Below are 25019 nucleotides of genomic sequence, written 5' to 3'. Positions count from 1 at the left end.
TGTGAATCTCACAGACAGTAAGAGTGTGCTTTTAGCCTTCTGACTGCTGCCCTAATGGTCCAAAGATACACATCCCAACCCTCGGGCAGCTCTGGAGCCACCTGAACAGAGTACTTCTGACAGGTGTGAGAGGAATGACGGATTTGTCTTTACAAACAAGCTGTGGGTCTGCTGGTAGATAGAACTACCACTGAGAGATAAAAGAAACAATGGGAAGGATTCCACTGATTGATGAATGGAAAAAAATATATTTGCCTTTACAAACAAACTGTATGTTTGCTGATAAATGAAATTGGACATTGAAAGATGAAAGAAACAATGGGGAAAGCCATAAATTCCATAAGAATTAAGAATTAAGAAGGAGGGTTATACATTAGAGGGGAAATCTTAGGTATTGTGGGAAGTCTGTGCCTCTGAAGTACCTCAGCCTATGGGGAAAGAGAGAAGGGACAAGCGGCCAGGAAATTAGGATAAAAAGGAGACTGCGTCCTCCAAAAATTTGAGAGACCCCAGGGGAATGCCCCATGGCCTCTCCCTTTATTCGAATAAAGTGAAAAGAACTCCTCTGTCTCCTTTTTGGACATAAACCTCTGGTGTTTGTGTATTCATTTTCCTGGCAGGTGTCATATCCTCACCTACACGAGACACCAAGCGACCGAGCTGGGTGGGCGGCCTTGCGGCGGGGACACCCGGGGGCGTCAAGGCCCGACCAGCCCCGGCCGGGGTTTCCCCGCAGCAGCCGCTGCCCCGCGCAGGCCTCGGGGCCGGCACCGGCTCGGGCAGGCCTGGACAAACAGAAGGGATTACAGGGAAGTGCCATACCGCCGGCCATTCCAGGGGGCTGTTGGGATTATTTTCGCCTTCCCGTTTCCCCGCCCGCAGCGCGGTGCGGAGCGGCGCCGCGCCGGGGCGGAAGTGTCGGGGCCGAGGCCGGCGGTGAGGAGGTAAAGCCGCCCGGGGCCGCCGGGCCGGGGCTGCCGCGGGCAGGGGGCGCGGGGCCGGCCGGGGCCGCCGGGACAGCGCGGGGCAGGGCCGGGCTGGAGGGGCCGCGCTCGGCGGTGCCGGACTGGGGGGACAGCCGGGCTCCGAGGGGACAGCCGGGCCCACGGGCGGCACAGCCCGGCGGGACGCGGCTGGCGGCTGCTCCAGCGCTTTTCCCTTAAGGACAGCCCCGTCCCAGCGAGGTTGTGACTGGAATTGAGCAGCAGCGGCCTGACGCTGCAGAAGTCAGCGAAAAGGCAATAACCATGATCAGAAGTGTGACTTACGGGCCGGGGCTGAGTTTTTTAAGCAGCCCACAGCTGTGTGACCGCGGAGCGGGGACTGTGCTGGGGCAGTGCTCGCTGGACGGGAAGATTCACCCGCTGGGTTAACGCTGCAGAGGCACAAGGACATAAAGCAGAGGGGTACCCCTGAGTCACAGAAACACCGAATGGTTTGGGTTGGAATGGACCTTTCCAAGGCCATCTAGTTCAATTCCTCTGTGGTGACCAGGGACATCTTCAACTAGATCAGCTCTCTCAGAGCCCAGTCTGACCTGGCCTTGAATATTTTCAGAGATGAGGCACCCATCACTCTCTGTGCCTCGCTGTAAAAAATTTCTTCCTGATATCTAATCTAAATCTACCCTCTTTTAGTTTTAAACGATTACCCTTGTCCTGTGTAGAATGTTCTGTTACAAGAGCTCTGGGCCCTGTGAACAACCAAGGGACCAGGACCTTAAGGATGCAATAGGGCTTCAGTCCATGGGAACGTGCCAGAGGCGGGACTAATGGGTGGTCTCTGGAGCACTTCAATCATTTCACATTTTGCCAGCTTGGCTAGTCAGTCAGAGGCACAGGGGCTGAAACTCCAGAGTATCTTTGGACTATAAAATGAATGGACTCCAATGGAAAATGAAAGCAAAGCTTTGTAAGCTGCTGTCTTTGGGATACCGTGTCCCAGTGTGGTGTGCTTTACAGAGTAACAGTAAGCACCTCAAAGGTTATAATTGCTTTAGCAACATCAGCACTCCTCTAAGAAATAAGAGTAAATCCCCGTAAGTCTGTGGTGCTTGTGCTGTAGCACTCCCCCAGCATCAGGCCATTGGCCTTATGGTCTGAGCTTGTCTGTGTGATCTTGCAGGGTGCTGAAGATGGCAGGCAGCTCCACTCCTTGGATTGGCAGTGCTTATCTCTTCCTTCAATCGACCTGCAAGACCATCGCTCTGCCGTCCCTCTACGAGAGCTCCCAGAAGAAGCCTTGTGTGTTCAAGGCCCTGAAGCTGGCATTAGCAGGTATCCATCATCTGGCATATTGGTGTGCAGTGCCATGCCTTTCTTTAATCTCACCTTCATGGGTAAGGAAAGCTCATGCTCACTCTGTTTAGGAAGGGCCATAAAGTGGAGCAAGCTCCACAGAGGTTCACCAAGATGGTTGGGGGCTGAAGTATTTGTCCTGTGAGGAGAGGCTGAGGGAGTTGGACCTGTTGAGCGTAGGGAAGAGAAGGTTTCAGGGGACCTACCAAAACCCTGCTGATACCTATGGGAGGGAGAGGTGGAGCCACACTGTTCATAGTGGTGCATATAGTAGAATGAGAGGCAACAGGCACAAATTGAAATGAGAGGTAGACACCAGATAGAAGGACAAATGTTTTCCCCGTTAAGACAGTCACGCAGTTGCCCAGAGTGACTGTGTATTCTCCATCCTTGAGGGCTTTCAAAATGGGACTGGATAAAGCCCTGAGCAACTGGATCTGACCTCAGAGCTGACCCTGCTTTGCACAGGAGGTTGGGCTAGACACTGCCTGGGCTTCCTTCCAACTTGAACCATCCTACAAATTATCCAACTTTATGAATGTTTGTTTAAACCCATTTATGTAAGAGGGGAAAAGATTGCAATTACTATGAAAGAAGATTTAATTGCTGTCTTTATACTACCACAGAAATACGATCTCTGCTTTGAGGAACTGGTTTTTAAATCAAGTGATAGCCAGTATAAATTAGTTTCTATCCAAATTCTGATATAATTCAAATTCTAATATAAACAGACAAACATTAGCTTGAGGTGTATGTAAATCTATTTACATCAAAAAATTACTTGAGATGCAAATAGCCATAAAACTGTGTATCCCTCTATCCACCACTGCACCAAGCACACTGCAGAGTAGTAGTCATTTGAAGAGTTTATCACACTTACCTAGAAAAACTGTCGTGGTGTTCTTTACCTGTCACACAGCTGAATCTCTATTGTTTAACTGGGCTTGTCTAACTACTCTGCAGTTTCTTCTGGAAATCATGCCAAATCACTTTATCCAATACAGGCCTGCCCATCTTGCAGCTCATTCCATATATGGGAAAGAGGAAGCAGGCAGCCGTACACAGTTGTCCAATTAGGCTTGATTTATGGCTGCTTTGTGGCACTGGAATGTGAATCTGCACACACATTTAAAGGACAGCTCACAAAACTGAAATCCTACCATGCTTATTCAAACCTGAAAAGGACGTGAAATCTTAAGCTGTCTGAGGTTTCATGCAGAAATGCCTGCAAGGTCCTGTCTTTTGAGGCAGCTTTACAGCTGTCTTGTGCACTCTTCATAAAGTTTTCCATGTCTGTGCAGCTTTCCCTACCCAGCCCTCTTGCCCTCTTATTATGGAAATTTTATTTAATAAGCACTCATAAAAAGCAAAGCATGAGGGAAGTGATAAAAAATCATCCACAGTGAATTAAAATGTCTTTTCTAGGTGCCTAAACCTATGTGTCAATTACACATCTAGTCCAAACTAGACCAGATGTGAACAGGACTTAGTAAACATGTAAAGCCACTGTTAGATACTATCCTTTTAAATGCAAGGTCACTTGTCCTGCTTAATGTGGAGCACACAAGTCTGTCTTGCCTTAAGATTGTCCTTCATGCCATGACATGTGGATTAGAAATACCTGATGTAGTGCCAGTGTGAGCTGGTGCCTCCATACAGCCCTATGCATTGACAGCCCACGAGGTTCAGTCAGGTCTGGAAACACTACAGCAGGCTCACATAAGCCTCTGCAGCAAAAAAAAAGAGAAAAACACATACTTAGAATTCATCATCAGTATATAAAATCTTGTGGAGACAAGTATAATGAGCACAGGTATTAAAATTAAATTCTGCTGGGAGAAGGAAGAATGAAGTCCTGAAATTTTCTGTTTCTACATTGCTCATGCTCCTCCTACACTAATGTTAGAGGGTACATCCCTGGCTTCTCCTTGTTGAGATTTTACCATGAATTAATTCTCTGTGCAAAATAGCAAGTCAAGGCCCAATCTCAAGCAGCTTAATCCCTGTGTCTGGATCTGTCATTTGTTGTTTGTGAGATGTTTTAAAGGCTCAGAGAGACAAACGTTCCCTCTAGGCACAGGCTGGAGAGGGAACACTGGGTTTCTTTCCAGGACCTTCGTCTTTGCATAAAACTCCAGACACAAGGTCTAAACGCTGTCTGAGCACTGAGCTGAACTGAGCTTTCATCTATAAAACTTTGCTGTGCTACCAGTTTATCATAACCATCTCTGCCCTAGAAATGGAACCTCAAATTTAAAACTTGCCCTAATAATCAGTGTTGATATAATTACCTGAGATGTAGTTCCATACATCTTCAGTTGGACACAATACTTCATGGAGATCAGTGGTGGCAGGGCAGCATGAACTTAATCCTTCCCTCTTGATTTAACACACTTTTCCATCCCAGAGGACTTTATCACAAAGAGAATTCAAAAGCTCCTCCGCTGCAGGCTTGTTGTGGATGGGTGTGGGTGTGGGTGGGCTGGCTCACACCTGGGTTGTGACTGTGCTCCCTTCTCCCTGCCAGACTCCACCGGCAGTGTGAATGGTGTGGACATGCTCAAGGTGCACTGCAGCCACCCACACCTCATAGTCCAGCTCAAGTTCTGCAAGCAGGAGAACTGCCGCCGCTTCCTGCGGAGTTACCGGGAAGGAGCGCTCCAGAACTCCCTCCAGAGTCACCTCCAGCTCTCCCTGGCCACAACCACGGTGCCTCTCAAAGTGGAGCTGAAGGCTGGCAGTGAGCACCTTGACAAGATGCTGAAGGATGAGGATCGTTGCCTGGAGTACATCTACAGAGAAAAGGTGAGCGGGAGACGGGGGGAGGCTGGACAGCAATGAGGAGGGGTGGCACAGGGCTTGCAAAGGTGGGTGTAAATCTTGTTCTGATGCAGCATGTTGTGTTAACAAACTCCTCTCTCCTTCATCTCATAACTCTAATGTGGAAAAATAGCTCTGCCCTTCCTCAGAAAAGAGCTGTGCACCTTTCTGGAAGGGCAATAGAGTTACCTAAAGCAGCCTGCAAAGATCCTGCTAACTCACTGTAGCTTCTGTGTATTAAAGCTAGCATGGCTGTTATCCCCACTAAGACAAGGAGCTCCAGACAGTGCAGCTGACAGCACAAGTGTGCCTCAGTACATCTGTGAGGCAGGCAGAGAGGAGCAGTCCTGGGTGGAACCATCATTGCTCTGCAATTCCCTCCCCAGCCTCACACACCACGTCCTCCCAGAGTGGCAAAGGTAACTGCACCTGGAAATGAGCAATGCAAGTGAGTGCAAACACTGCACATCACACCAAAAACTTGTGTCAGAGTGAGGACACACAGCATCTGCTGCCAGCAGAAGTAGGCTGTCCTTCTGAAGGCAAAGTCTCACCTGACATCTGGCTCATTGCACACTTTGGCACTGGCACTCTAATCCTGCTTGTAAGAACAGTGAGATCTTGTCATCTCACTCCAAGGCACTCGACATGATTAAACTCACTGACTTGTTCCCCTCCTCTTTTTTTTCAATATGGAACTTTAGTTCAGGTTCCTCTAAATGGTCCTGAGAAACAGGTACCCAGTATCTACTCAGGAATATTAGGCACAAGAGCATGTTTTGCCAGATTGCTCTCTGTAAGCACAGAGAATGAAAATCAAACCTTTCATCCCCAAACCAAACGTGTGATACCCATACCCTGTGAACTGTAGCTGTCTGCTCACTCCATGTGCTGAACTAGCTGATTGGACAAAAGAAATGGGCTTATTCTCAGTGCCCCAAAAGTGACTCAGTCTGACCCCTGCCTAACAGTGCAACAGGCAGAAAGATGGCACTGAGGGCACAGCCTTCAGCAGCAGAGAGCAGTGCTGGGTAGCTGCTCTAAGTGAGCTAAACCAGTGTTTGCCTCTGATTGAGGCACAGCACTGCCAGGTTTGACTCTTTCCATGTGCTTTGCCTTCCTTACTTCTTTTCTCTTTACCTGCTTTTTGGAGGTTAGACTAATTTTCTCTTGGCTAGTGAAGAAACTGGCTTGGTGAGGACCCAGGAGCAAGCCTTAGGCAGCAGAAGGGCAGAGAGAGAGAGAGAAGGTGGGTAACAGGAGCTGCCTGCTTGGGTGGCCACACGAGCTGTTGCATCAGGTCACCCTGTTCTGTGGGTCTGACCCTCATGTGGAGTTGGGAGAAGCCTTGCTGCCCACAGTGCACCCTAATTCTTGTGGAGGGCTGCTGGAAGTGAACGTTGACTAGGAGCAATTTCATGCAACTTGTAAGCACTCACTGCTGCAGGTGAGAAACCCAGCAGGGAGAGATTGTCTATTTCATATCACATTACAAATTCAAATCCACACATTTACAGCCAGAGCTCCATTAGACCACCTCATTTTACTGTTTGACAGCTCATGCTATATCTCATTGCTCCTCTTTTGACACCAGCAAACATGGCTTTGCAGGGTGGTGGCCCTGGCAGGAGTCACTGATGCTGTTTGCGTTACAGCCTGACCGTCTGCCAGATGAGGAGATCACAGAGCTGGAGGAATGCCTCAAGAGCTTGATGCTTCACCAGAGCACCAACAACAATGTGGCTGGAAAAGACTGCTCATCTCTGAAGTCCCCATGTCAGCCTTATCCTCCTCAAAGCAGCTCCCTTCCCACACAACTCACCTTCATCTTTCAGGGACAGCAGTTTGGTGAGTAGCTAGAGCTGACCAACAGAGCCCTTGGTCTGCCTCACAGCCCAGGAGGGAGAATTATTATGACTATATATTGGGGTCTACCTCAGATAAACCAAGGATTTCCCAGCATCCCATAAGAAAGGAAATGGCGTAGTCCTAAGATATTGCCATGGTGCTTCAGATCAGGCCTCAACCTATTTTCTTTTCTGGTGCAGCATAGAACCAGGTGTTTCAGAGTCTCTGTCCCTTCAAGGTTCCTCTCATTTTAAAATTAATAGTGAAAGGAAGACTATAGAGTATTTTTCTCTTCTTCCATGTCACTTGGTTGAGGTGAGTTAATAGCGTAGGTTGGATCAGACTGGGGAAGTTGCTGTGGACACCCTCAGCCCTGCTTTCAGACAGGGCTGATTCGTCCAGGCGCCCTTAGTTCACCAGCTGGCTTTGGGGTCTGTCCCTATAGAGAGCTTTCAGAGAGTCTCACATAGCAATATCAGCTTGAGATAAGCTAGATGAGTTTGGAGCTTGCTTAAGCTGTGTATAGTCTCCAGTGCTAAACAGCTGAGGAGAGAGCTCCTGTCAGCATTTCAGTGTTGTGAGGATGTTTGGGTAGGGAACAGGGTATTTTGTCAGAGAGGCCTTACCAAGCTGCCTTTGAAAGGCTAAAACAAATGAAGAGGGCATCTATCTGAAAAAAAAAAAAAAAAAAGAGCTCTGGCAAACCACAGGACAGTTCTGAGGGAGAAAAAAAGAAAACAGTCCTTGCCAAGCTTGCAGGGTAGGGGCAAGCCCAGATGCATTGTTGTTGTGGGAGGATTCCTGTGAGGGAGCAGCTGGGCAAGGCAGGGAGCTCAGACTCCCTGCTCCACAGAATATTGACCAAACCTTAAACTGGCCCAAGCTGCATCACATCAGCCATGAAACTTTTATGTCTTACCTGGCCTCTGCCCCTTTCAGACAACAGAACAATCACTCCAGATGACCACCAGAAGTTTGCCAAGTCCGTGTCCAAGAAGTGGAAGCAAGTGGGTCGCTCTCTGCAGAAATCCTGCCGGGCCCTGCGTGACCCTGCCATTGACAACCTGGCACTGGAGTATGACAGAGAGGGACTCTATGAACAAGCCTACCAAATGCTCCTCAGGTTCATCCAGTCCGAGGGCAAGAAGGCCACAATAGCGCGGCTGATCGCAGCCCTGGAGGAAAATGGTCTCGTCAGCTTGGCTGAGGAGCTCTTGGGCCTCCATTCCAGTGAGGACTGCTCCTAGAGCCCAGAGGACAGTGCCATTGCTAAGGGCTTTCCTGCTTTAGCTACTGTATGAAACTGCTGCCAGTGTCTGGGAATGCAAAGTCCTGAATATCACCACAGGTTTCCATCTAGGTGGAAATGCTCAGGGGAGAGGTTCTGTGTTTGGACCTCTGACTTTCCTTATTTCATCATTTCCAGAAATAGAGCACTACCTTCCTGTGAACTGGTGAGAGGCTTTCACCTTGACTTCCTGGAGGACTGAGGGAAGGGAAGGTAACTTCCTTCAGGACTGTGACAGGGAAGCAGTCAGCCAGAGAGCCTTGGGGGAGAATGAGGGAGAGGAAAAAGCAAGCAAGGTTTCTTATAGAATTTCTCTGGGAAGCAGACAATACCACTGCTTCCCAGGCTGTGTCCAGGGCCATCACCTGGAGAGCTGCAATATATTTTTGTATTGGAAATATTTTTTCCCTCAGCCATGACATCAAGTAAAAACAAAGAGGAAAGTAAGGAAAAGTCAATTTTACGTTATTTTCCTTCTTTGTTTGAAGAACGAAGAACATCCATGGCAAGAGTATCTGTTTTACCCTGATCTATTATAGCTCCTTCCTACCTCTCACCACCTGAAAGCTTTCCTTCTACCTGGGACAGCCATAATCTTCCACAGGGCAAAAGAGTGATGCTGCACAACATGCCAGGCACTGAACAAACAATATGGACAAACTCAAATTCAGACAATAATTGTCAACATTTTCTCATCTGTGGTAGACAGTAATATGTTGATTAGCTCTTGGCTGCCAGCCTGAGGGAGCCTGCAGCTATGGAAAGCAAAACAGTGCTGGAAGGAAAAGAGTCTCCCCATCAGCAAGTTACTTGTGCATGGATCGGAACTGCTGCCCTCAGGTGCACGGCAGCATCGAATGCTGTCCTCAGACCACAGAGCTGAACAATCAGCAGAGCCAGCTGGCTGCTCGTGCCTTCACTCACTTCCTAACCAGCCACCCTCATCCTGCTGGGCCCAGGATGGGACAGCTCACCCTGCTGTGTCCCACAGCTGTCAGGATCTAGAGAGAGCCTTTCTCTGGCACTGCTGTCACTGTGTGACAATCGAGCATCATCTGCCACCATGCCTGGATTTACCTGCACTGATTTTTAGGGTAAAAATGGTTTAAGAGACAAATCTCCCAAACCCCAGGGCTGACCCCTGCCTTCAGTTCTCATGGGAGAAGCTGACTGTCTCCTGGTATGGCTGATGCAGACTGCAACAGAGCAGCTGCACTTCTGCCGTAACAAAGCACAGAGCAACGAGTGTCTGGCACGGCACAGGTCCCATGAAGCACAACAGCAGCTCAATTACCTTTGATATATTCCCAGTGCTTTCCTGATAGGTTTTTACTAATGTTTTTCCATTAACTCTATCCTTTTTTGCCCTTCCCATCTGTGGGAATAGCCAGTGGGCTGTGGAAATGTTTTCAGAAGCAGAGGGGGACTCTGGCCACACACACAAAGTCTGTGTGCACATGAGAATATAAGTCATGATAGAGGTCATGATAGGAGCAACTTTGAGTCAGTGCCTGATGGCCTTTTAAACCACAACTCGCATCTTACTCCTTCCCTGGAGTCAAAACTGTAAGGAGGAACATAACCTCAGATTCAGGTGTGGGCTCAGATCCAGTATCCTGGGGCTGGAACACCTGAGCATCAATCACTGGAGACCTGGATGGGCAGGATTTAGATGGCCTGCTTCAAGCCAGCTGGGATCCACATGCCTCAGATGAGCTGAGTATCACATCCTTAGTGTAAACCAGAGAAACATGACTTGTTTCCTGCAGATTCTGAACCCCCAAGGTTACATACAGAGCCAGGAAAGGAAAGGAAGGGTTAAGTATGGAGAGAAGGTTTTCATGGTGTGAGTGAATGTGCTTCCATCTTGCCCCAAGTTTCCAAGGAAGCAGGACTCGTGCAGGCACCATCTTTGCAAAGACCGTGGCTCCATCACCTTTTATTAAGCCATTTGATATCAATGCCATTGCAGTTTCACCTCCTCCATTCCTGTTCCACATCCTACCCTCTCCCTTCCAGTAGTACCAGTGCTCTTCACAAATTGAAGCAATTACCTCTCTGACAGTTTTGCTTTTGGGACCAACACAGAGGTGCTGATCTTAGCTAATTTAGACTGCTGTGGAACTATACCTCAAAGCATTTAACTTTCCTGCCAAATCCCAGCTGGGGAACTCTGGCAGAAACCCACCTGACAAATTGTATTTTAAAACTTTAAAAATCAAAAACTTGAAAATTACTTTAAGAGCAAAAGAGTTTGCTCTTGATTTTGCAGAAATTACTTTTTTAAGAAAACAAGGTCTTATGCATAACCTGCTGTCTCATTTGCAATTAATATTTCTAAGCTCTCAGACCAGCTATTCATGTGCACAACTTGCACATATAGTTACAAGGCACCACTGAGTAGTGAGAGTTACTAGTTTTTGTAGCAGCTGTTAATGCTCAAAATGAGAAGGTCTTATTATTCAGTATCTACTTCAAGTCCAGAAAACTTTTTTGTTGCTGTTACTCTTTTACAGAAGATTAACCATGAATGCTTTCTTCTGAATGCAAGCGTTGTGCATTTTCTTTCTGCCGGTAACTGGTGTGTGTATTTCCTCTTACTCACATATTCCCTGTCAGAAGTGCCATTAAGTGCTGGAACCCCTGGCAACCTTTCTGGAATATCATAATCTAACAGCATTCACAGGTGCCTTCATTGCAGAGACTTGAAGGAAAAGGGTTTTTCAGTGGTGTTCCATGGTGAAATGGTCTCACCATGACATGGTTTAGGACATAGCAGTGGCTGTTTCATACCTCCTTTCCCATGACCAATCATCATCATGGTGGGAGATAAGCCATGGGCAGTGCTGCTGCTGGAGAAATTTGCCTTATCCCAGTAACTGCTCTCCTCCATATACTGAGATATATCTGTGAAAAGGAAAAATTCAGGGGTGATGGTAGTGTTTCAGAACCAAATATAATATTAAAAGCAAATAAAGGTGCTAATCAGTTGCATATAAAATCTAAAACAAAAAACAACCATAAAATAAGCAGCAGAAATCAGGCCAAAATGTGCTTGCAGGAGGAGATCCAAGAAGGCTTTTTTTTCTGGTTGTTTTCATAGTTTTAACCATGTTTCAGATTTGAATGAGTCTCCATTCAGTCTGCCTGAAGGAATAAAAGATCCATCCAAAGGAGAATTTGAATGATTTGTTTTGGCATAGCTGACCTACAGGGTTCAAACAGATGATAACAAAGAGGAGATTGAAGTTAAAATGCTCACCAGATATACTTTGACATGAGGCACCTATAGAAGCAAACCTGACAGGATACCCCAATACAGAATTTTCTCAAAGGAAAAGATCTGCTGTTTTGCCATATTTCAAAGGCAGGTTCAGCATTGAGGAACTGTCCTGCTGTCTGGGTCACTGTCTCCCCTCTGCTATTCCCAAAGGAACCATACCCCAGTAGCTGCCCACAGACTCTGAAACCAGAAGTGAGCATGGGCAGAATGAGGAGCCTCAAATTCACTTAAATTGCTGATTTATTTAACTGAAAATTCTGGTGAATCTGTGGTATTTTATCTGGTATCCTTAAACCAAGGAGGTACAAGAAGAGGAATCAAGAGGGTTTCTTGAGTCTAAGCCACATATTGGAGTGTGTGCATGACACTGGTGCTTTACACTGGACAGGAGTCTGGCCATATGTCTTTTGTATAGAGATGAACTCAAACAGTGAAGCAATATAAGACCTGGAGTAAAAAAAAAAAGTATTTTTTTCTTCTCTGGATTGAATTTTAAACCCACTGCAGGGAGCTGGCTGTACATCTCTAATAGAAGCCAGTATGAGATGTGTGGTTAATGTCTCTTAGTTTTCAGTGAAAAAAAATCCCTTGTTAACCTTCTAATTCCAAATTCCCAATTTATTTAGCATCAGATCTGGATCAGCTGTGTACAGCTATGCAGGCATATGTACTGCAATGCCAGGTATACTTGGGTCTAGGACATTCAGCCTCCAAGGAATTGTCTTTTATAGAAAAAGCTCTTTGGTATATATATTTTCTCTCATTATTTTTTTATAAATAAATATATACTTTTGATGAGAACTGCCTCAGAGACTTTCACTGAACACTTAAGTGCAGTAGTAAGAATAGGGAGCACTGAAGTTCTGGCCACATTTGATGATCACAGCTCCAGAGGAGCATCCAGCCTGAGGGTGGATGCACAGCAGGGTTCTGCCCAAAGTCACAGTTTCTCCTGACCTGCCAAGGCTGGTGTCCCACCTGCAAGGGGATGGCTCTGATTACAAAACCAAGTCAAGCCTCTGTGTTTGTTCAGTTTCCTGTTACTGCTTTGATGAGCCTTTTTCAGCCAGCATGGCCAGAAGGGGAGGTTTGTCCCACCCCTGGCACCTGGAGGAGCTCACTGTGTTTCTTTCAGTGCTGTTGGATATCTGGGACTCCTCTGAGGCCACAGCAGCACTGTAATCCCAAGTGCCTCACTACCAGTGAGCTCTCTCACAAGGCTGCCCATAGGTGGGGAGCCAAGGAGGTGGGATATGAAATCTCCAACAGCTTTGCACAGGAAGCCACTGGCTGACCTGGCAGCTGAATCCAGGGAATTCCTTTTGCCATGAACTTGAGCAGAGATGTATCTCTGAATCTCTTAAATCTCAAACACTGTTTGAAAATCACAAGATCAGTCAGCCCTTCTTTATCTACCACAAAGCTGTATTCCCGACTGCGTGGCTTGATGTCTGCAGGAACACAGCAAGGGGAGCAGGAGCTGCCCTACAGCAGCTGGAAGGACTCACCAACCTGGGATTAACAGGGCAGTGAGATCACTGACACAACTTCTTAGACAGTGACACAACACAGGATGGACCAAGGGCACCTCTGCTGGCAGGGGGAAGAAAAAACCAGCCATGGATCAGTGCCCAGGGAACAAGGTCCACGTGAGACAGCCACCAAGTAGAAGCATCCATGGAGAAACTCCTCCACCTCCAAGCTCCCTGTGTGACTCTCCAAGCCATGGCAGCCACAAAGGCACTGCAATTAATGAAAGCCTCTGTTTCCACTCTCACCCCATGGGAGCAAGCAAAAAGGGAGGCAGAGTGGCAGGTCCCAAAACCTGGGTGAGGGATCACGGTGGAAATAACTGCTGCAAGTCCCTGGTGGTTTCAGGGAGCAGTTGCCCTCCCTCCACAGCCAGCCCTGCAGAGCAAAGGCAGACAGGGGCTGGTCTCTGCCTGTGACCATCCACTGCCCCCTTACAGAGCAGGGATAAGTAACCCGGGCTGCTGCAGGAAAAGAACAGAGGTACCTTGGGCTGGCACAGGGAAAGCTGAAGCTAAGTAACATTTATGGCTGAGGTTTCTGATCAGCTGTGCTGTTCTGCAGGGACCTGCTGTGGCTCAGGCAGCTGCTGACCATGAGGAAAGGACTTTGCCAGCCTGCAGCACCTGAGTGAGTGCAGGGTCCGAGGGTAGCCCATCAAGAACCCACTCTTCATGAGGCAGTGCGTTCAGTAAAGCACAATATTTGAGCTGAAATCAAAAATACATCAAAGAAAGCACAGATGCTTACAAAAAGGGATTTTTATATTATGTTTTAAAAAGAGGTGTTTGTGAAAACAACAGAGTAGATCAAAACCTGCTTTTATGACAAGTTAATGAAAAACTTTGCTTCCTAAAGTGGCCGTGGTCTGGACACTCTCCAGACACTTGGCCTTTGTTAGAGGAATAAGGGTCCTTGTTTACAATGCAGAGACAAAGAAGCAGCCACAGGGATGGGAAGTGCTATGGCTGCACTCAGCTGGTAGACCAGCAGTTACATTTGACTCCAAATAAAAACTGTTTTGAAATATTGCAAATTAAATATTAAAAAAAAAAAAAAAAAAAAAAAAAAAAGTGGGGGGAGGTTGAGGGGTTTTTTTGTTCCAGGTTTTGGAAGGGTCCCTTGAATCTGTCTTCAGCCTTTGCACTGCTCGGCTCACACTTCCTCCCATCATTTCCCTACTAGGGAAAAAAAAAAATCAACTCCCAAGTGGATTTAACTTTTGAGCTGAACCCTACCTCTGTCAACCTCTGATTTCCAATTTTACTCTTTGCAGAGGAAAATACTTGCAAGGGAATTAAAAGAAAAAAAAACAAAACTAAAGTATAAAAAAAAAAAGAAAGAAAAAAAAGCTCAGAAAAGTTAGTCCATTTCTTACTGAAAAAAGTTACGAGGAGAGGGAGAGGAAAAACCAGCCTTTTTGCAGAATTGGTGGAAGTCCCCAAGCTGGCTGTGCGTTCTCTCTGCCCACACCTCCGCCTGTCCCGCTGCAGCCATCGGCGCTCCCCGGCCCATCACGTGCCGGGGCTTGGCCGGGTCCGGCTCCTTCCCCTGCCCGCTGGGCTCCCCTCGCTGCGGGGCTGCGGCTGTGCGCGGCTCCCGGCCCGCTCCCAGACAGCCCCGATCCCCGACAGCCCCGATCCCAGACAGCCCCGCTCCCAGACAGCCCCGATCCCAGACAGCCCCGATCCCTGACAGCCCCGATCCCTGACAGCCCCGATCCCTGACAGCCCCGATCCCTGACAGCCCCGGTCCCCGACAGCCCCGATCCCCGACAGCCCCCATCCCAGACAGCCCCCGTCCCCGACAGCCCCGATCCCCGACAGCCCCGATCCCCGACAGCCCCGATCCCAGACAGCCCCGATCCCAGCCCCGATCCCCGACAGCCCCGATCCCAGACAGCCCCGATCCCTGACAGCCCCGCTCCCAGACAGCCCCGATCCCAGACAGCCCCGCTCCCAGACAGCCCCGATCCCCGACAGCTCCGATCCCTGACAGCCCCGATCCCAGCCCCGATCCCAGCCCCGATCCCAGCCCCGATCCCAGCCCCGATCTCAGACAGCCTCGACCCCAGTCCCGATCCCTGCCCCGATCCCTGACAGCCCCGCTCCCAGCCCCGATCCCAGACAGCCCCGATCCCAGACAGCCCCGATCCCTGACAGCCCCGATCCCTGACAGCCCCGATCCCTGACAGCCCCGATCCCAGCCCGCGGGGAGCGGCCCCGAGCCGCCAGCGCTGCTCCGCGCCCCCAGGGTTTCCTCGGCTTCGCTGGAAGGCTGAGGAATGTCTCTCACTAACTACATCCAGATGTGCCTACTTGGCAGCCCGCTGCACAGACATTACCGACGGGACACAGGATCAGCGCTATCAAATGGGATGTAAGTATCTATTAAGCGTGTTTGATGTCGGTGGGTTTCGAGCAGGGTGGACTGGAGTCTGTCCTTGCTGCTTCCCTTTGCTCCCAGCTTTCCTTTTTGCCTTGCTGCTCTTGAACGTTGTTACATGCAGCAGCCTGCACCGTGATGGTGAACACGCAGCAGAGTCGGCTGCAGGCTCTGAACACGCAGGCTCCAGCCCTGAGACGTCTCCTTTACACTTTACTTTCCAAAGAACTTTCTTTGAATGTTTAGGTTGTTTTTACAGAAGTGTTTTTACAGGGCTTCTTTAGACAATGCCTGCAGTGCTCTGAGACAGGGTTTCCTCCCAAACACAAATATGTTCCAGTGGTGGCACATTACATTTACAAGCTATTCTTCATCAGTAAAAGGACATGAATCTTCTCCATGTTACACTGTGGTATGCTTTGAGCAAAACATGGGAATTGTCAAGCTCTCTAGCATCACAAAGACAAAATAATTTAGCCCCTGTGAAACAGGCAGTTACTGATCATATTTTTTAATAGCTTTTGAGCAGATTCTGAGAAACTTATGTGTTGGGTATAATCTTGATATTAGTGGGACGTATCAGCATGTACTTGCTCTCCCATCTGAGCATGGGTGTAACAATATATCCAGGCTACTGCACTGAAATTGCTTGGGTTTGGGGTGCATTGGGCAAATTATTTATCAGAAGAGGGTCTGGGAGCCGAAGAGGTGGTGGTGAGCACTGCAGCCTGGGGTGGGCTGGGAAAGGAAGGTGTTTGTTTCAGAAGGACTGTTTCTTACCCCTTAACAAGCCTGCAAGGTTTTATTCCCCTCCTGGGGCCCAGAAAAATTAATGTTTGAAAGAGAGCAGGTTCCTCACCTTGGCTGCTCGGGAGGGACCTGTCTCCCCAAAGCACTCAGGGTGTGAGTTGAGCCACTGAGCCCTCTGCCATTCCGAAAGTCAGACTACTGATGAGCAAGACTGCATCTGAATGTAGGAAAGTACCTCTGGAGGCTGCTGAGCCTGCAGGTGGTCACTGGGCACTACCTTTCACCCTGAGCACTCTCGCTGGAGATGCGGTGCTGTGCTCAGGGGGAGCTGCAGCTCTCCCAGGCTGCTGGGGCCCAGCCCGGGTGCCTGGCACAGCACAGCCCTGCGCAGGCACTGCCCCGAAAGGGACGCAAATCACACACAGCTTAAACGAGCTGCAGCCCCCAAACCATGCCATGTGTGCCTGAGTGACTTCCCCTGGGCCAGCAGGGCGAGGGGAGCAGGGTGCTGGCAGCCAGCCTTTCCTGGAGCTCACTCCTGCAGGCAGCTGGTCCTGCCGGGGGTCAGCGGGGCTCCTGTGCTCTGCAGCCATGGAATCGCACCGGTCCCCAGCGAGGAGGGATGAGTTCTTTTTGGGACCCCTGCACATGGAAACAGCCATGTCAACCTCCTTCACACAGCAGCTCTGCGCTTCCTCTGTGTTTAAGTTTGCACATTTCATAAAAGCTTCGTGACTGGGGTGGAAGGTGAAAGGAGGCGACCGCAGCAGCCATTTGCAAGAGTTATCCAACGTGACTGGCATTGCAAAGGGAAGGCTGGCAGTGCCAGCAGGAGAAACTGCAATTAAATGGGACCAGCCAGCTGGGAAGCTGATCAAACTACATGTTTGAGGACTGGGGCAAGCAGATAAATAAGGCACCCTGTCCTGTAACAGCATGGATTTCATCCATTCGTTTGCTCTGGCCTGGAAAAAAAATTTTAATGCCCTGAAAAACAGCTCTGACAGGAAAGTTGGAAATTGTCTTTGGAGCAGGGCCTGCATTTTTGTTACCTGCTTCTCAATATTTGACTCAACAGAGCTTTTGCCTCCAGGTGCTACAGCAAACAACAGCAGCAGTGATGCTGCAGTGCTGTGACTGTGGCACTGTGTGGTGGCCAGGTCGGGTCTGTTGATCTGACCTGGGGAGCCACGACCTTCCCAGAGGGAGCAGTCCCACAGGAGACAGCCTTTGGGGGGTCTCTGGTGATCCCTGGCCACCAAGGAACCTCAGCAAGGGGCAGCCTGTGGCTGCAAGTGATTTCAGCTCAGTGATTTCAGCTCAGCTTGCTAGATTATCCCAGGCCGACTCAGAGATAGGGAGACAGGAGCATCGTGTGACGATTCCACAGAGACAGCCTTTATTGTCCAGCAGCTCTGCGAAGGGTAGCCAGGGACAGCAGCTCCCTGCTGAAATGGGCAGGAGCTGGGTTTTTATGGGGGAAAACCAATGGGTTACAAAGGATCAGCATAGTCACCAAGCATGGTGCAATAGTTCTCCATGCCAAGGGAGGATGGGCCCATCTAAGGGGTATCTCTCTAGTAGAGGCTTGAGATAAACTTATCACAGCTCCCTCAGGGCACAGTCTTCCAAGGGAAAGCCTTGGCAGGCTCACCTGGCTCCACAGGACTGGCCAGCAGTGCCAGTCTGAGCTGTGCCATCATGTGCAGCTCAGCACTGAGCCTCTGCCCTCTCACTGTGCTCCCTTGGTCCTGGTTCATGAGCCCCATTCCTGGGATAGCTCTCAAGACACTCAGCTTTCCAGCCTTTTGTTGCCCCTCAGGCTGTGCAGCCTGTGCCCCCTTGGTTCTTCAACTCATTCCTTATTTATGGGCTCCTCATCTTGCCACCTCATGGATATGGGACCTATCAGTCTCTTCCTACTGCCCAGCTCAGCCCTCTGGATATTGCTGGTGCTCACAGCCCACGATGCAACATCCCCAGCCTTCCCCAGGACCCTGCTGTCCTGGGGAGACAAACCCCATTGTCCCATTCAGACCCCATCAAGCCAGACTCAACACCCCCCTGTATCCATCCCCAGACAGCCAACACAAAGAGGCACAGCTGCCTCATTTTCCAAGCTTGGAGGATACAAGAGGCAGTGCTGGCAGCCAGGCCATTCCTCAAGGCACTGAGTGATGCAGCAGTTTGTAAGCCCAGCCCCATTTCAGCGGCTGGGTGGATGTTCCCCACAGCAGTGTAGGAAGCAGAGGCACATCTGCCTCAGATACGGACACTCAGGGATGTGCTGTGCTGAGAAACGCTCTGCTGGGCTCTCATCTCTCTCGTCAAATATTTCCTGCTCACTTTGATAGCTCTGTAATTCTTTTCCCCTGGTGTCAAGGTGGATGAATAATTCTTTTGGCTTTAGGACATACCAGAGCATCTGCCAGAACCATCAATCCCTCTGTATTCGAGAGCAGAACAGCTTTTCCCACACTGGCATCCATGGATAGAGCTTACACCACTGTAATAATCAAGGGTATTTTCCTTCCAAAGAAGGAAATATCTAACAAAGACTGGAAAATCCATATAATTAGATCAAGGAATCACTTCAAGGGCTGGCAACTTCTTTTGAAAAGGAGAGGTCTATATTCAGCACTGAACTGTTTTATTTCAGCATGGAAATCACTCTTTAGGATCCTTTACTTTCCATAAAAGAAAACACTGAGGAAAATCTGGGCTATCAGCCCAGGCTTGTAACAATTCAGGGTTTTTCTTGGCTTTTGCAAGGGCACTTATTGCCAGATTCTGAGATGCTGGCAGTATAAATCTGCAAGCCATGGAAATTAAGAGTTTCATGACACACACATTTTATTCCAAACCCTTGCCGATAACATTAAACATGGGAAAAAGCCAGGACTTTCATCCAGCTCCTTGATTACCATCTGAAGCCTGGCAGCTGAAATAAGATCCAACTTTTGCATAGAAAATGAAAAAGAAATTTGCTATTACTGTGAAGAAAGAGATGGGACTTCAGAGGTAAAATGCAAACCAACATCCTATACGTGTCAGGAAGGACTGTTTCACGAGGCTGAACAGAGTTATGAGCCAAGCCACGTGGCAGAAAGAACATAAACAGAAAACAGATTCTGAATATTATAAACATTTGTACAACAATTTACAAGAGATCTGAGAAAATTGTTCAATCTTGCTATTAAGCATCAAAGTTATGCCAGTGAAAACATCTGCCTCGCCTAGGAGAGGAGTGAAAGGTAAACAAAGAAAGCTAACAAATGAAGAAAAGCTTCTATCAGAGGGCAGAAAAAGGCAAGAAACAAGGCCTAAGGAAAAAACCCATGGTCAACAGGACATGGCCAAAGTGATTTTAAATCCACCAGGAATGCAAAGAGCCTTACACCAAGGCATGGATATGCTGTTTTCCAAAATAACAATTTCATAAATAATGGAGACAAAGCAGATGAGGTTAGTAGACATTTTGGAGCTGTACTTGAGAAAAAGACATGCAATAGCATAGGATGATGAAATACTCTATTTCACCAGTAACTTTGAGGTGAAGTTAACCAGTAATGAAAAAGCACAGCATTTAAATAATAATGTCCAAATAACGTGCATGTAAGAATTTTAAAGGGTCTGTCAACTGGTTTAGTAATTTTTCTTCCTCATAAGTCTTGAAATATTGCTTAGATACCACAGGAGCTACTGTTTTATTACTTCATAATTACAGACTCATCAATCTAATTTTGAGTTGGAAAACTTAACATTATGGTTGACACAAAATTGATGGTTAATGAACAAAAAGCAGGTGATCTAATCCAGGACAGTAAAGGAGATTTGCTGAAAACAGATACCACCAAATTCCTACCTAGCATTTGCACCTTGTCCTATCACTGTATGCCCTTGTCAAAAGTTCCTCTCCATCTTTTTTTATCCCAGAAGTCATCTTTGGATATGATCTCAGCTAATTCAAAACAGAGAACTGTAATACCTCCACAGGTAGCTTCTATTAGTGCAACTTAGGCAAGAGAGAGCCACAAATCACCTGTGAACATGATACATTATTAGTGGGTGTATAAAATACTTATGTGCACTTGTGGGAAAATTTTTGGGTGGGGCTCAACTTCTTTCTTGCTGAGGATGGTAGGAATAATGACAGTCACTCACCTCCTCCTGGAGCAGCTGTGGGGCCCCTCTGTCCAGCTGTGCCACTGCAGGGAGTGGCTGCACCTACAGGGTGATGGCAGGACCTGCCCTCGCTGCAGCTGCAGACACCTGACCAGCTCTTTCCCTCAGCTGTGGTTACCTGCTGCTTGCTGCCTTCTTACTACTCTTTTCATTCTCACTTTGTTTGCAGTTGAAGAACTGATCAAATAAGATAGAAGATCTCCAGGAAAAGTGTAAGTGAGGAAAAATCCTTTATTTTAAAAGGCAAATTCATCTATCATACATGAACAAAATTTTCCTAACACCACGCTCTGTCTTGCTTCTGCAGATTGGGATTTATTTCCCCACCTCTTACTTAGGGGTTAGGGTGATTTGGCAGAGGAAAAACACCCATGGCCCCTTCTAACCTTATTAATGGAAGTTACTTACAATTGTTTAATATTTTATAAAGAATACTGGCAGGAGAAAGCTCCTGTATGAATTCTAGATTGTTCCCAATGTATTCATTTTGAATACAAATGGTTTAACAAAATGGTTTAACAAAAGCTGGCTCTGTGTGCAGGGAAACACCAGCAACAAACTGCCATGAAGAGTCTGTCCTTCAGCAGTCAGCTGTGGGCCTCCTGGTTTGAGTCAAAAAGGGTAAAAGCAGCAGTAATGCTTGTCAAGCTAGAAAAGAAAAGGTAATTATTTGTGGGAGAATGGCATCATTCATCATTTTCCACTTCACTTTTCCCAATGAAATCTCTGAAATGACAAAACACATGCAGCAGTAAGCGATGCAGGATTTTGGGTTGTGCTTAGAGAGTGGTTTTCAGGATGACAGATGACTGCTTAGTGACTGAACTAACCAAGTCACAGAGCTGGCACTGGGATCAGCAGTAAGTTTACAACCCTGTGTGCCTTTGACAAGTTCCTCAACATCTCCGTGCTTGTGTGGGTAAAATGTGCTTTGCTGCTGTGTTTTTGAACGATGTTTCAGTTACTCTTGCCTGCTTGCTTCAGACCTGCCAAATCCTCACTGCTGACACACTGTGGTTATTTACAGATGGACAGTGGTGCCAGGCAGCTCAAACACAGCTTTTAACAGTCCCAGGAACACCGGAGAGACAATGAGAGTTCGCCCCAAAGGGGATGTGATCTGTACCCTCTTCTTGCTGGTAGCGCTTTGCTCTTTGCTCTATTCCCAAGTGGAACATTTAATCCCAGCAGGAAAGAAGGAGCCAACAAAGAACAAGCCTCGAGTAGCACCAAAAATATTCTCCAATCCCAGAGCACCTCAGAGGTTGATGCCAGCAGAGGCAACTGCGCCCAGACCCCAAGTTACCCCTGTCATGAGACAAACAGAAGTGGCCAAAAGCAGGGTCCAAACTACAACTCCACCCCCACTGACTGATTCTGCCTTCAACTTCAAGCTCTATCTCCTAAACAAGGATAACAGGAACTTCAATCTCCTCATTAACCAGCCCAGGAAATGCCAAAAAACACCAGGAGGTCCCTTTCTGCTCATTGCTATCAAATCAGTAGTTGAAGACTTTGACAGGCGTGAGATTGTCCGGAAAACTTGGGGCAGAGAGGGTTTGGTGAATGGGGAACAGATCCAGCGAGTGTTCCTCCTGGGAACACCAAAGAATAGGACAGTGCTGGCAACATGGGAGACCCTGATGCACCAGGAGAGTCAGACATACCGGGACATTTTACTCTGGGACTTCATGGACACTTTCTTCAACCTGACCCTGAAGGAGATCCACTTCCTGAGCTGGGCTGCTCAATTCTGCCACAACGTGAAATTTATTTTTAAAGGTGACGCTGATGTTTTTGTCAATGTCGAGAACATTGTTGATTTCCTCAAGAGACACGATCCCACTGAAGACCTCTTTGTTGGGGACATCATCTACAATGCCCGTCCCATTCGTGTCCGGAAGAGCAAATACTACATCCCAGAGACCATGTATGGGCTGAGCATCTACCCTGCCTATGCAGGAGGAGGAGGGTTTTTGCTGTCAGGCTGCACCATGAGGAAGCTCTCTAGGGCTTGCAGAGAGGTGGAGCTGTTCCCCATTGATGATGTCTTTTTGGGCATGTGCTTACAGAGAATCAGCCTCAAGCCCATTTTACATGAAGGATTCAAGACCTTTGGCATTGTTAAGCCTTCTGCTGCCCCACACCTACAGACGTTTGATCCCTGTTTTTACAAAGATCTCATGGTAGTTCATAGCCTGAAAGTTGCTGAGATCTGGCTAATGTGGAACCTGCTCCACAGCCCACGGCTTTCCTGTACTCAGAAGAAGCAGGTGAAGAAGCCTTTCCAATGGAAGAAGAAAGCTCAGACAATACCAGCATCACCCCTCAGATAATGCAGGCAGAGTGCAGCACACACAGCAAACCAGCCAAGAAAGGGAGCCTGGAACCGACACAGCCCAACAAACCAACTTTCTGAGTACTTTAACACATCTTATTCATAATGTTAAGACAACAAAATATTGCAGGGATTTGCCCAAATTCCACATTTGCACATAACATGTGGGTCCAGCTGTACTAATGAGTCCAAATAATCATAACATATATATATATATATAATTTATTATTATTTATTAGGATTCTAGTAGTAGTGCTTAGTGGGACAATGTGTAAAAAGCACATTGACAAATGCAGCCCTTGGAGATTTTTCAGCATTGTTAGAAGTGTGAGAAATGAAAGAAGACATAGGGTAAGAACAGACACCAGGGAGCACAAGGATTATTGTCAACTTGCTACTTGACTTGGATTTATTGAAAAATGACCAAACAGTAATTAGGGTACAGGAAATCGAGTCCCCTTAGTGTCTGCTCAAATCACATCACTGCTGCCTGGTTGGTTTTCTGCAGGCCTTGTAAGAGGAGAACAACAAACAGCTGTTGAAATGGGGTCCTAATGTTGCAGTTCAGGTGGATTACAAGAAATCAAACTGGATGCTGAGGCTGGCGTGGCTGGTGGAGCAAAAGACAGGTAAGTAGATAACTAGAAAGGATCAGACAAAGAGAAAGGACAAGAACTTCAAATTGATCACTTTGAGTCTTGATTTCTTGTCATTCTTTTCAGCTCAAATATCTGCTCTACTGCCATGCTCAAGATTCAAGGGACCAGTGGAGCAGGTTTTGGCACTTCCCCGAGCTCAGGCTCTCTGCACTATGCTAACTAACATTCAGGGAAAATTCAGAAGTCATCAACAGTACTTGATCCCTCTCACAATCTGACCCAAATTTTGAGAAGGTTTGCATCTGGAGAGATCCTTTGGCCTTTGCTTATAAGGGTAACCCCACACAGAGTTGCTGCTTGCATCACACTTGGGAGCTGCTTCAAACCAAAGAGTGGACTGGGCTGTTTCTACAGACCTTGGTGCTCTTGCTTAGTAGCACAGTCAGCTGCAGAGAGCAGCCAGGACTTTCATACTGCTGAGGGTATCACGTGAAGGGAGAAAGCTTTCAGACAAAAGGACTTCAGAATAAAAGTCCGTCTAAATTTATTGCAAGAATTATACACACAGCAATCTTTCTGTTGGGCTTCCCAAGGTTCAGTCGAGAACTTTTTAAGTATTTTAAGCATCAGACAAGAACACTGAATTGCTCAGTTTTTCAAAGTATAGTCCAGACTTTGATGTGTTTTGTTTTTCCCAACAGCAGACTACCTTAGAAGAATATACTTTTATCAGACATCAAAGCAGAAGTGAATTCCTCTAAATCAGGATTAAAAAGCTAGGGAATTCATGGGGCCTGAATTCACCTCTGATACTGTGTTTGTTAATTCTTTTACAAGTTTTTACCCCCTCAACAAAACTCCTGTCCATCAGAGAAGCCCTTGGGATGGAACATCCACAGAGCTTCAAAGGAAACTACAATCAGCCATAAAGGCCTAAAGTTCCTTTCTCTTGCAGAGAGGCTGCAGCACAGCTGCATTTCATATCCGTGTGTAAGCTCCCTCCCACCCGCAGCACTTTGGGCTCAGTACTCGGTAACGATGCTCAGAGAGAACAGAAGGCTGCACATGTCTGGGGCAGACTATGAACAACAGCTTTACACGATGGTGATCATCATGAGTTCAAGGCTTACAATAATGTATTTCCAAGAGAAGGTCAGCTATATAGAAATGCCAAGTTTTCTACATTTGGGATATTTTCAGGATGCAATCCTGAAATACAAAATGTTGACGTGAGCTTCACAAGGAGCTTTGCAAGGTGTGGAGCTAAGCCAAAACCTCAGTGGTAGGACAAAGTCACCCCCACCCTTGTCTGCTAACACGTGTGATACTTGTGTATTTATGAAATTGTACAGAAATGTATTACCTGTGAGTAGTTTACAGTTTGGGAAATTATTTATACCATCATTAAAAGACAGCATACAGATGTGCCTCTAGTTGTCAGAGTGACTTTGTCAAGTACACCTACATACATGTTGCAAGACTAAAACCACAGGGATTTTCACGAAGACAGTAACAGGAAAAATGCATTATTCATCATTTTGGATAACTTGGTAAGTCTTCCCTTATGCTGGACTTAATTTAATGGCAATGACAGAAAAATAAACAGAGTTTACCTTGCTGTTTCCTATGAAGCAGCTAGTCAGGTTCAGCAGTCCTTATTAAGGTTTTTCTTTTACACTTGAAGATGCAGAGATTG

The 25019-nt window shown here is 47.4% G+C and overlaps 2 protein-coding genes across 3 annotated transcripts; both read left to right on the top strand.

Moving 5' to 3' along the window:
* The first annotated feature begins 849 nt into the window (after positions 1–849).
* TRADD (TNFRSF1A associated via death domain) lies at positions 850–12270 on the top strand. The gene is made up of 5 exons (XM_005526328.3): positions 850–944; positions 2125–2276; positions 4825–5102; positions 6773–6965; positions 7905–12270. The coding sequence occupies exons 2-5, from the start codon at positions 2135–2137 to the stop codon at positions 8210–8212; spliced, it is 921 nt and encodes a 306-aa protein (XP_005526385.1). The 5' UTR covers positions 850–944; positions 2125–2134; the 3' UTR covers positions 8213–12270.
* Positions 12271–15252: 2982 nt separating this feature from the next.
* On the top strand, positions 15253–24744 carry B3GNT9 (UDP-GlcNAc:betaGal beta-1,3-N-acetylglucosaminyltransferase 9). 2 transcript variants are annotated; one of them, XR_001331692.2, is made up of 4 exons: positions 15253–15445; positions 20556–20598; positions 21414–23353; positions 23447–24744. XR_001331692.2 is itself a non-coding variant. In XM_005526327.3 (3 exons), the coding sequence occupies exon 3, from the start codon at positions 21478–21480 to the stop codon at positions 22720–22722; it is 1245 nt and encodes a 414-aa protein (XP_005526384.1). In that variant the 5' UTR covers positions 15253–15445; positions 20556–20598; positions 21414–21477; the 3' UTR covers positions 22723–24744. The 2 variants fall into 2 exon arrangements, 1 of the variants encoding a protein (XP_005526384.1); XM_005526327.3 differs by having other exon boundaries at positions 21414–24744.
* The last annotated feature ends 275 nt before the right edge of the window (positions 24745–25019 follow it).

The sequence above is a fragment of the Pseudopodoces humilis genome, chromosome 14 (genome assembly GCF_049639895.1).
Source record: "Pseudopodoces humilis isolate 2021_Gansu_Grassland_sample_001 chromosome 14, ASM4963989v1, whole genome shotgun sequence".
NCBI classification, from domain to species: Eukaryota; Metazoa; Chordata; class Aves; order Passeriformes; family Paridae; genus Pseudopodoces; species Pseudopodoces humilis.
The sequence above is the reverse complement of the archived record's forward strand: the minus strand, read 5'-3'. Positions and strand labels throughout refer to the sequence as shown.